The sequence below is a fragment of the Mus pahari genome, chromosome 1 (genome assembly GCF_900095145.1).
Source record: "Mus pahari chromosome 1, PAHARI_EIJ_v1.1, whole genome shotgun sequence".
Classification (NCBI taxonomy): domain Eukaryota; kingdom Metazoa; phylum Chordata; class Mammalia; order Rodentia; family Muridae; genus Mus; species Mus pahari.
The window spans coordinates 120,088,581-120,100,029 of NC_034590.1; the positions used below are offsets into that span (position 1 = coordinate 120,088,581).

At 46.7% G+C, this 11,449-nt stretch overlaps 2 protein-coding genes across 2 annotated transcripts in view; one reads left to right on the forward strand and one right to left on the reverse strand.

Moving 5' to 3' along the window:
* Positions 1-4,255: 4,255 nt before the first annotated feature.
* Positions 4,256-5,649, reverse strand: Gng3 (G protein subunit gamma 3). The gene is made up of 3 exons (XM_021208099.2): positions 5,399-5,649; positions 4,973-5,072; positions 4,256-4,700 (listed from the first exon to the last, which is right to left on the reverse strand). Exons 2-3 carry the CDS (start codon positions 5,069-5,071, stop codon positions 4,572-4,574), a joined length of 228 nt encoding a protein of 75 aa, XP_021063758.1. The 5' UTR covers position 5,072; positions 5,399-5,649; the 3' UTR covers positions 4,256-4,571.
* A 118-nt stretch (positions 5,650-5,767) lies between these two features.
* Positions 5,768-11,449, forward strand: part of Bscl2 (BSCL2 lipid droplet biogenesis associated, seipin) — a 10,202-nt gene continuing 4,520 nt past the window's right edge. The window contains exons 1-3 of the mRNA XM_029536224.1: positions 5,768-6,189; positions 7,542-7,858; positions 9,448-9,552. Of these exons, the coding sequence (XP_029392084.1) occupies positions 6,115-6,189; positions 7,542-7,858; positions 9,448-9,552 (497 nt within the window). The 5' untranslated portion in view covers positions 5,768-6,114. The remainder of the gene's footprint in view (positions 6,190-7,541; positions 7,859-9,447; positions 9,553-11,449) is intronic.

The window sequence follows — 11,449 nt, forward strand, 5'->3', positions numbered from 1 at the left end:
TGTGGGGTGTAGATTATGGTAATAAGAGGAATCCCTGGTTTTGTTTTCCTTAAAAGTTGTTTAGTGTTTTATCAGATGTCTGTTGTAGTTGTAGATGGAAAAGCTTGTAAACAAACCAACACCACATGGAGCCTGTAAATGTTTTTGCACAACCTGTAAAGCATTCTTGGAAGTGGCCAGTAAAAAAACGGGGGAGGGGGGTTCCATTTTTAAAAATGTAACTGTGTCATTGTTTACATATGTAACTCTTACCCTGTTCTCATTACACCATTCTGGCAAAAAATGTAGACACAGTAGTTCNAGTTTTAGAATAAATAACCATTTGGATTGAATTTTCCTATCTCCTGTGGCTGCACTGACTGGAATGATCATGGAGGTGTTTATTTTAATAATGTATTTTTTCAAAAATAATTTCTTTTAAGGGAGAATCTCCTTGTATCCCAGGCTGGCCTGGAACTTTTGATCATCATGCCTTAAAACCCAAAATGCTGCATTTATACATGTTTGTCACTATAACCATCTTAATCGCCAATTTTAAATTTTGGTATGTGCACAGAAGTGCACAGGGATAGGGTGTACATGCAGAAAATGGGGATATGAGTCACATGTTAGTCAGAGGACAACTTTGTGGAGTCTTTCTCCTATCCTTAAACAGGTTCCAAGGACCAAACACAAATTGCCAAACTTTGGTGAAGTCCCAAGCCATCTATTTTTCAGTACTTAGTTATCAAGATGCACTGGTTACAGCCAAGGACAGCGTCTGTGTGGATGTCTGCTGTGCTCTTCTCTGTGCCTTCCCTTGGGAACTAGCTAGACAGGGCTCTTGTTGATCGGTGTGTGCTTAGAGTAACAGCTTTATTTTTAATTTTATTTATATATACAAGTGCTTTGCCTGCATCTGGGTCTACCACATATGCTGTACTTCAGAGGCTAGAAGAGGGCATTGGATCCCCTGGAACTGCCCTGTCCCATGGTTGTGTGCTTAAATGGTGGTGTTAGGGCTGGAGAGATGGTTCAGTGGTTTAAGAGCACTGACTGCTATTCCAGAGGTCTTGATTTCAATTCCCAGCAGCCACATGGCACCTTACAACCATCTGTAATGGGATCGGATGCCCTCTTCTGGTGTGTTTGAACCATACAACATTAAAAAACAACAACAAAAAAAAAAAACATAAATACAAAATTTAAAAATAGACAAAAAAAATCCTTTTAAATGGTGGTGCTAGGAACTCTGAATGCTGATTCCCTACAAGAACAGCCAGTGCTCCTAACCACTGAGCCATCTCTCTGTCCCTCATGTACTAAGATCTTGAGCCATTAGAATGGAAAATTTAACTCTTGGGCTCTGCTAAAATAATCAATTGGATGTTTGATGTTTTGTTAATGAAATCCATTAAGTATGTGAATATTACCTGAGAAGGAAGGTCTTCATTTTTCTGTTGAATTTGAAGAATGAAAGCTACAGAAACTTTTTTTGTTGTTATTGTTTTGAAGCTGGGTATTGGCTATTGTAGCCTTGGCTGCAACCATACCAGGCTCAGTAGGACTTTTGGGTTTTTTACCTTTAGCACGCATGAGCCACAGTACACCTGTGAAGATCGAAGGATGACTTGGGAGTTGGTTCTCTATTCTACCATTTAGGACTCAGGAATTGAATCCAGTCATCAGACTTGATGACAGGAACTTCTACCCACTGAACCATCTTAGGCTCCATTATTGGGGCATTTTTGGAGCTGATTATAATTAGTGTTCAGCCTGACATGATACCACATGCCTTTGTCCTAACACTAGATAGGCCAAGACAGGAGAAATGCTATGAATTCAAAACCAGAATATTCCAGATCAACTTGGCCTACAGAGCAAGACCCTGTTTCAAAAACAGACTAAGAACAGCAGGGTATACTGGTGTATGTATGTAATCTGAGCACTTGGAATTTGAGGCAGGAGGATCAGGAATTCAGACCCTGTCTCAATCCACTAACGGTTATTCCTAAGATTTATATCCATGAATGTTTTGTCTGCATATATCTGTGTGTACCATGCTTGTGTATGAGTAAAAAGAGGGCATTGAGCTGGGCGTGGTGGCACATGCCTTTAATCCCAGAACTCAGGAGGCAGAGGCAGGCGGACTTCTGAGTTCGAGGCCAGTCTGGTCTACAAAGTGAGTTCTAGGACAGCCAGGGCTACACAGAGAAACCCTGTCTCGAAAAACCAAAAAAAAAAAAGGGGGGGGGGCTGGTGAGATGGCTCAGTAGGTAAGAGCACCCGACTGCTCTTCCAAAGGTCTGGAGTTCAAATCCCAACAACCACATGGTGGCTCATAACCATCCGTAACAAGATCTGACGCCCTCTTCTGGAGTGTCTGAAGACAGCTACAGTGTACTTACATATAATAAATAAATCTTTTTTTTAAAAAAAGAAGAAGGCGGCATTGGATCCTCTTGAAGTGGAGTTAAGGTCGGTTTGTAAGCCACCACGTGAATCCTAAGAACTAAATGCAAGTTCTCAGTGAGAGCAACACCTAATCCTAAAAACTGAGCCATCTCTTCTAGCCCTACTCTGAAATAGCTTACACCTTGTCTGTACTAGTTGCTAGTCCTGTTTTCTCCTCAACCAGATACTCACTTCTAATTTGAATGGGTATCAAATTGCATGAGAAAAATTGCATGGGTATTTTAGAGGGTAAGGTAGGACAAGGGTTAACCTAATAATGCATTTTAAGCACTTTTGGCTTTTTACCACACCCTGGTATTTGCCCAACACTGATACAGTAGAAAAAGGGTTTTTAGTCTCTTGCAATTCCCTGTGTACAGTTTAAGCATATGCAAATAGAAAAAACATTCACTAGGTATTAGGCACCCTATTGCATTCTAGACATTGTAAGCAGGTAGGGATTATAACAAGGATCCTGGGGTTTTCACAAGAAGGAGCAAAGGTTATAAAATACTGAAGTGTGTGTGTGTGTGTGTGTGTGTGTGTGTGTGTGTGTGTTCATGTGCATGCACGTGCTCTAGAGTGGGAGTGTGCAGGCATACTCTTGTGGAGTCAGAAAAAACTGAGTTCACACCACCTTATGGATGAAACTCACTGGGCCTGCAGTCAAACACCTGTACCTGTTCAGCCATTTGATTATGACATCCAGGGAATAATTAGACCTTCCTACCCAGACAGATTTGTCACTTAAAACAACTAGGACAGTTAAATGTAGCCCAGGATCCAAAACATATATGTACGCTCACTCTTAGGCCAAAAAAGCTTCTAGGAGGTAGGCTGGGTCTCCTAAACCTTTGCCGGTCTCAGTCTAGGAGGCATTCTTGAGACATGATTTCCAGTCAGACATCATCATTCTAAGCCCTTAGGATGTTTTCAGTCACCTTGAGGAGAAAATAAGCCCCAATTCAACAAGAAAACAAATTTATTACTTATTTAGATCCCAGAGAGACCAAGGAACGGGGTGCTCCAAGATGGACTATAACACACTTGGGTTATAACAGATACCTCAAAGGGACCTCTACTCAGGCAAGATGGTTATGCAAAACTGACTTTGTGCTTCTTGGGTCCCAGTCCTAGAGGCTTGTTGTTTTAAGTCAGGATTTCATTGTGTATTGTGTATCATTGTGGCTGGCTTGGAACTCAGAGATCCACCTGCCTCTGTGTGTCCAACACCTCGAGTGTTGGCCACCACACCGAACTGTGAACCCATGACCTCTTTAGGTGTCTCCCCACCCCCACCCCGTGATTGGTCTCCAAAGCAGGTCTAATTCCAGATTCTATGCGACAGAGAACCTGACTCTGACTTCGAGAGGGCAGGGGCAGCCATTTTACGACCAGAGGATCACGTAAGGGATCGTTCCTTATTGGGAACGCAGGGGACCGCCATCTTAAGAGCACCCTCGGCGCGAGCCGCCATGCGGGTACGAACAGGCAGCCGCCATCTTGGGCACTGGCTGCCGCGCCGAGTCGCCCTGTCCCGCCCCACGGCCTCTCAGCCGGGGCTGCTGTCCCCGGGCCTGCGGAGACCCACCCTGCTCGCCCTTGTGCACTTCTCGCCGCTTTCGTTGCGCGCTCCTGTGAATGCTCCGCGGCTCCTGAGCGCTCGTTTTAACAACCCCCCACTGGGGGCGCTCGCGCACCTTACACTTTGCGATCTCCAATCCTTACAATGTCTGAACCGGCTCGACTGGCCCTGTTCCCTGGACATGGCAAGTGTATCGACTAAGGATCCTCTTTCCCAAGAACGTTAACACAGGCGTTGTCCTCTGAGGCTCTGAATGACTTTATTCTTCAAATGCCTTTACCTTTTCATAGCTCCAGGTGAGCACCCGGGCATCCCCCTCTCCATTGCCTGAACGGATGGATCACCGAGGGAAACAGGCAGGATTTTGGCAGTTTAGCGGGATCCCTTTATAGATAGAGTAAAGGGTGCTTGGAGTAAGCCTGAAAGGGTGAGGAGATGGGGCAGACATGGGTAAGGAGGGCCTTGTGCTTCAGATAATCTCAGGATAAGTGCGGGTAGAAATGGACTGCTACAATTTCCAATCTAAGGGCGGGTCTGGGAGGGGGTGATGAGTTCAGAGGAGCGCACAGAAGAACTTCTTCTCCCGGAAGGGGTTCTCCGAAGTGGGCACAGGAGTGATGAGGGGATCCTCACAAGCGTGGGCATCACAGTAAGTCATCAGGTCTGCTGCTGCCTTGGACACCTGGAACACAGCCAGGAAGGGGTACATTAACCAGAATTCCTGAAAGGGACTGCAGTTCTCCAAATAGACTATCTTTTTGTTTCTAGTGCTCTTTAAGACAGCCCTCTCCCCCATCGCCAGGCCTCGGGAACAACTTTGCTGACAAAGCCCAGTTTCTGCCTCTGACCTCAGGGTGTCAAGAAAAGAAGCATCTTTTCTTTGGGGGGAGGGGTGGTGATTGCAAACCCACAGCTAAGCCCTGGAGGACTGATGGGAGCCAGGGTCTCACCCACCTTTATCCGGCACAAGCTGGCCTCAATCTTAAGCTGTTCCACCATCTTGCGTGCTTGGCCAATACTCATAGTGCTGTTAACGGGGGTCTCCCCTTTCATCCTGGAGTAAAGACAGTCAGCTGAAGCACTCAGCTCTTCACAACCACACACCTGGGATTGTGCCCCCATTCTCCAGTGGCCATCCCAGGTTCTGGGGGGGGGGGAGTTTAAAGTAGGGAGAATGGAGAAGATAAAAATGAAATGTTCTCCTAATCCCTGGATTCTGGTCATCAAATTATACAAACGGTTTAAGGATTTTAAGTCTTTGAGCCAAATATGTTACCAGCAATGAAAACCTCAGTCAGAAAGAGCCCCACCCTGATGAAATCACATCAGCCACCTGTCCCCCTCAAGCCCTGAAGAGAAAAAAAGCTGCTTTCTACTCACCTGAAGTAACAGCAGCTGCAGCCAGGGATGTAGGGTCAGTGGGGAGGGGGCACCAAACCCTGCCTCAGATAGGTGCCCCACCCTGCCAGGACTTGGAGCTAAAAATATCTGTAGCACTGACAGTTAATGCAGAGAAGGTCACTAGAGATGCTCAGGCAAGATCCTTGAAGGGGTGGTCTCAGTCTCCGCAGCTGAAGTACTGCCCAGATGGCTGGTACCTGAAGGATGAAGGATGCTAGAAGGAGCTGCTGATTCTGGCGCATACCAACTGCCTGGACAGTGGGGGAGTCAGTCTGCTGTTTGCATCCCCTGTGCACACCCTCACTGTTGCTCTCTCACTACCTGCCCCTGCCACTGTAGAAGTCCTTAGTCTAAACTAGATCCCTCCCCAAAGGGCCTGAGGCAGAAGCAGGCTCCCCTCTCAAATGGGGTGGTCTGGGCCTGTGACAGCCCCTGCATTAGAGTCTGTCCCCACTGCGGAAGACCCTGCTCATTTGAAAGTCTGACATCAGCTGGGCTGCTGCTCACCCCCACCCCCACCCTGACACAGCACTTAGCACCTGAATCTTCCGTTTCCTTCAGTGACCCTCCATTCTTCAGAGCTAGGAAAATGTAACACTCTACAGGTGATCAGCTTCAGATCACCACTTTCTACCACGAGTGAGTGACGTGAGTGGGGAGATCCAGAGGTAACCATCAGGAGGATATCTAAAGAAATGATACATCAAAGAAGAGAAGCTGGGGGAAAAGAGACATGCAGAGACCAGATCAAAGGATCAGACAAAGAGGAGGTAAGGCACCTTGCCACAAGAGTGAGTGTGAATATTGTGGACACAGGTGGGCTTCTTGGAGCAGCGGGGAGTAGGGTGGCAAGAGTTGGAATTGGGGAGATAGGGAATCGATTGGAAATTTTTCATGTAATTTGAGTGGATTACTACTATTCAAAAAGATGTGCATTGGCCTTGCCTCCTGGGGGACGTTATCCGGACGATGCCACCTTCAGAGATCTAGTCTCATGGTTTTTTGTAGGGGTTTTGAGGTTGACTGCATCACGTGGGTCACAGAAGGTCAATCACGCAGCATAAAAACTGGAGACTGAAAGGGATTGAAATATCGCCACTCTTGACTAGCAGACGGCACCATCTGCGCAGGCAACACACAAGATTCAGGTTCTGGCGAGGTGCAAGGCTCTCTGAGCCCCAGTTGGACTCCTACAGGCCCAAGGAACTCTACTGAATTTGCAAACAGCAAACAAACAAACAAAACCAAATCAGCATTTATTTCACACCTCCATTCAATCACACTGAAAAGACAGGTGGTAAAGGTATGGGCAGAGGGTTGTGGTTGAGGCCTGGAAAGGAGGGCCAAGGGGACGCTGCTGAGTCCCAGCCTGCGTTGGAGATTATAATGGGGCCTTTGGTCACTTAACTAAAGTGTAATGGGCTTCTGGCAGAGACAGTGGGGAGCAAAGCACTTTACAGGCTCTGCCCTCTATGCAAGGCTCAGCCCCTGCAGGCGATTGACAGTTGGGCGGGGCTTCCTCGGCAGCCGGAACTGCCTTCTGTAAATTGCTTGGGCAGCAAGAGGCCGGTGAGTCTCGCCGCGGTGGCCAGCTGGTGTACACCGCATTACCCCAGGGGTGGGCGCCGCAGCGTCGGCCACAGGGTGCCGTGCCGGGGTAGGGGTCACCTCTTCCGTGAGCGAGCACAGGTCCAGGCAGAGGAAAGAAACTCTTGAGAGGCAATTTTGACTGCTCTAAGGCTTTGAGCCAGACTGGCAGGCAATGCGACCTTAGGCAAGTCACTCACCTCCTTGCAAACCTCTGGCATTCTGGATCCATGTCATCAGAGTTTTGAGAGAGATTTAAGGACCTCGTTCTCTGTACGTTATACTTCTGAGAATGTATCAGGGAAGTTTGTCCCAGGCTCCGATGACTGGAGGAATTGTTCCACTGAGGCAGTGTCTGGCAGCGAACTCAGTGGAGGGAGGTGAAGGAGTAATTGCAAGAGAAGCGCATGTGAAGCAGTGACTTTGCTTTGCCCTGCTACCTCTAGTTTTCAAAGCCAGTTGAATAAGCTTGTTTTTTTTTTTTGTCTCCAGCTACCCTGGAAAAGAAACTGTCTTTTCCCTTCTCTTTCTCCAGGAACCTTCAGCTGCCCTATCCCATGGCCAAGGGTATCGTCCCTGTGGAAGACCAGCCAGGAACTCAAAGCCTGAGGCTGGGACCAGACCTCCTGCTGTCCCCATCATGGTCAATGACCCTCCAGTCCCCGCCTTACTGTGGGCCCAGGAAGTGGGCCACATCTTGGCAGGCCGTGCCCGCAGGCTGATGCTGCAGTTTGGGGTGCTCTTCTGCACCATCCTTCTATTGCTTTGGGTGTCTGTGTTCCTCTATGGCTCCTTCTACTACTCCTACATGCCGACGGTCAGCCACCTCAGCCCTGTGCACTTCCACTACAGGTGAGAAGGCTGCTCCATTCAAGTAGAAGGATCTTAACTTGAAAATTACTTCAAGGACTTCTGGAATCTCCTCTGTTGAATCCCAGTATTGACAGAGGGTGAAATCTTACTCTAGTGCGCTATCAGGACTTCTGCCCTCCTGAGCCAAGGCTTGAGCAGGTCTGGGCTGGTAGGGCTCTAGGGTTCTAGGCCTGCCTCTGCTGCTAAGTTGTAGTTAAAAACCGAGAAAAAGAGCCTGGTCACATGTGTAATACCAGTCTTGAGAGGCTGAATTGGGAGAATTACCACGAGTTCCAGGCTGGCCTGGAATACAGGTTGAGAACTTGTCTCAAAGGGGTCTTTAAAAAAAAAAAAAAAAAGACTAGAAAAGAAAATCACTTTTAGACCAAATAGGGATCAGACTCTGCTCTGTTCAGGTCGCATGAAACCTTTTGAGCCAATTCAACTGCCATGGCATCTGAGAATTACACTGGCTTTTTAACAGTGAGCTATTAGGAAATACCTGCTTTGCCTTTTAGTTTACTGCCAGTCACCCCCAGTGGTACGTTCAGTGACCCAAGGCAGTTCTTCTGCTTACCTCACACTGCCAACGTCTCTGCATGTCTCCCAACAATAGCTGAAAGACTAATTAACATCTACAGAAAACACTTTTATGATCATCGGTTTATTTATGATCATTGGTTTATTTATGATCATTGGTTTAAAACCTTTTTTTCCCCTGTCCCAAATCCCTAATCTTGTGCTGTCTCATTCCATGTAAATACTTAGGGAACATGAATCTTTTTTTAATAATTATTTTTGTTTGATGTGTTTTGCCTGTCTGTGTAACCGTGTGAAGGTGTCAGATCCCCTGAAACTGGAGTTATAGGCAGTCGTGAGCTGCCACGTGGGTGCTGGGAATTGAACTCAGGTCTTCTGGAAGAGCAGCCAGTGCTCTTGACCCGTGGGCCATCTTTCCAGCCTCAAGGGAGCATGAGTCTTACATATATGGGGTTGTGTGTATGTATACTGAGGTATGAGCTGTGTACCATATACTATGTGCAGTTTTGCATATAATTTATTTTAAAAAGACATATCCATAGGTCCATAGGTCCTTTAGGAGGAATTTCTTTTTCCAACATAGTCCAGAACTGCTGAATCAGACTCTTTAGGAGAGGGACCCTGAAACCCACATGCCCTGAGACCTTCAAGGGAGCCTGCAGAAACCCCGCGTGTCTTCCAGCTCCTCCCTGAGGGCTCTGTTCTCATGAGGAAGAGAGCGAAAGTCTTTTTTTTTTTTTTTTGAGACAGGGTTTCTCTGTGTAGCCTTGGCTGTCCTGAAGCTCACTCTGTAGACCAGGCTGGCCTCGAACTCAGAAATCCGCCTGCCTCTGCCTCCGGAGTGCTGGGATTGAAGGCATGCGCCACCACTCCCCGCCTGAGAGTGAAAGTCTTATTTGGATCTCCTGGCTCTAGTTTCCACATCTGTTCTCCATTTCCTGTAATGGGGGAAAGGGATCAGTGAGGGGAAGGGCCCTAGAGACCGGGTGTGGGGCAGGTAGGCCAAGCAGGCGGGCACGTCATAGAGTGCTTCGTTCCTTCTCGTTTAGGACAGACTGTGACTCCTCCACCGCCTCTCTCTGCTCTTTCCCTGTTGCCAATGTCTCACTGGCTAAGAGTGGACGTGATCGGGTGAGTATGAGAACTAGACAGAGGCTCTGATTGCTTGAGGAAGATGGGGAGAGCAGGGATTTTGCAACAGAGATTGAAGAGAAAGGCTCTGACGCAAACAGGTAGAAAAGAAAATCTGGAAGTTGGTCCCAGTCACTGTGATACATCTGTAATGCCAGCACTAGGAGAAAAAAGACATAGGAAGATTATTCCAAATCTGATATCAGCTTGGGCTTCATAGCCAGACCCTCTCTGATAAAAAATAGGATTACAAGCTTAAAATGGCCCTTGATATCAAAAAATAAAACAAAAAGAAGGACTTTGAGAATTAGTGTCATTTTTTATTAAATGAGGTTTTTTTCTAGTTGTCAGTCTTAACTTGAACATTATTTTTTTTTAAGTGGCATTTAGGAAGAAACTGACTTTATAGTAGAATATCAGCTCTGGCACAGCGGCACACATCTATAATCACAATACTTAGCATATAAGGATGCTGGCCGGGCTGGCCTTGCATGCTGGGAGCCACTTGCCTTTGCCTCCTGAGTGCTGCCACCACCACCACGCTAGGGAGGGTATCTTGAGTTTAGGAGTTTAAGAGCATCCTGAGTAAGTTAGTTCAAGGCCTCTCATTAAAAAAAAAAAAAAAAAAAAAAAGAAAGAAAAAAAGGAGCTTCGGAGGTAGAGGCAGAAAGGTTAGCCTGGACTATTTAAACAACAAAAAGTAGTTTACCTCGAAGTTATGGTCACCATGTCTCAGCCTCCTATGTGCTAGAGTTAAAGGCAAGGCAATGTACCAATCCAGACTGGAAGTGGGTGACCTCAGGTGTCCTCAGCTTCCTAGGTGTTGGGATTGTTAGGAAGTGTGCACCACCATGCCAGGCCTGGATTTATTTTTTCTTTTCTTTCTTTCTTACACACCAGAAGAGGGCATTGGACCCCATTACAGATGGTTGGGAGCCACCATGTAGTTGCTGGGAGTTGAACTCAGGACCTCTGGAAGAGTAGTCAGTGCTCTTAACTGCTGAGCCATCTCTCCAGACCCTCTTATAGGTTTATTAAGTTAAATTTATATGATATACAGTTTACCTCTTAAGGTATACAATCATTGTATCATTCGATGTATTTATTTGGGACAGAGTTTCACTATGTAGCCTTGGCTGGCCTGGAACTGGCCATTTAAACCAGGTTGGCCTTGAATTCACAGATCTTCTCCTCCCTCTGGCCTCCTGAGTGCTGGGATTAAAACCAAGCACTACCACCCCAGGCAGTTCTATCATTTTTAATAAGTTCAGTGTTGCATTCATACTGATACGAACTTAATCTTTTTTTTTTAATTAATAAGCACTCTGCCTTTAAAGATGAAGAAAGACAAGGCTAACAAGATGATCTGCCACCGCAGTGATTGTGCAAGAGCTGGCCAGGGAGGCAGAGCGGCACTTGCTTAATTAGCAAGTGAGGGCAGACCAGGCCCAGGGGGACAGCCTCAGCGGCACACGGGCCTCAATCACAGATGGCCCAGTTGGCAATGTGACTGTTCACTTTTGGAAAAGAAATGCAACAGGGCTCTTCTCATAAACACAGTAGTCCAAGGCAGACCTGAGAGCTCCCAGGGTGAATGTGGTGGTGCAAGCCTAAAATTTCAGCACCAGAGGCTGAGGCAAGAGAAGTTCCATGGATTAGAGGCTTTATAGTGAGTGCTTGGCTAGCCAGAGATATGTAGCAAGACCCACTCAAAATATAGGGTTCCCTACCTGACAACCCCTAGGCCTCAAATAAAATCAAACCAGCAAACAAAATAGAAGTCTGGAAAGCCAGGGTGTCCAGTGACCAGCAGGGGGCAGCATCGAATCATGATTAAACAAAGGGAAGGCCAAAGGGATTTTGTTGAGTTCTTTTTTTTTTTTTTTTTTTTTTTTGGTTTTTTTGAGACAGGGTTTCTCT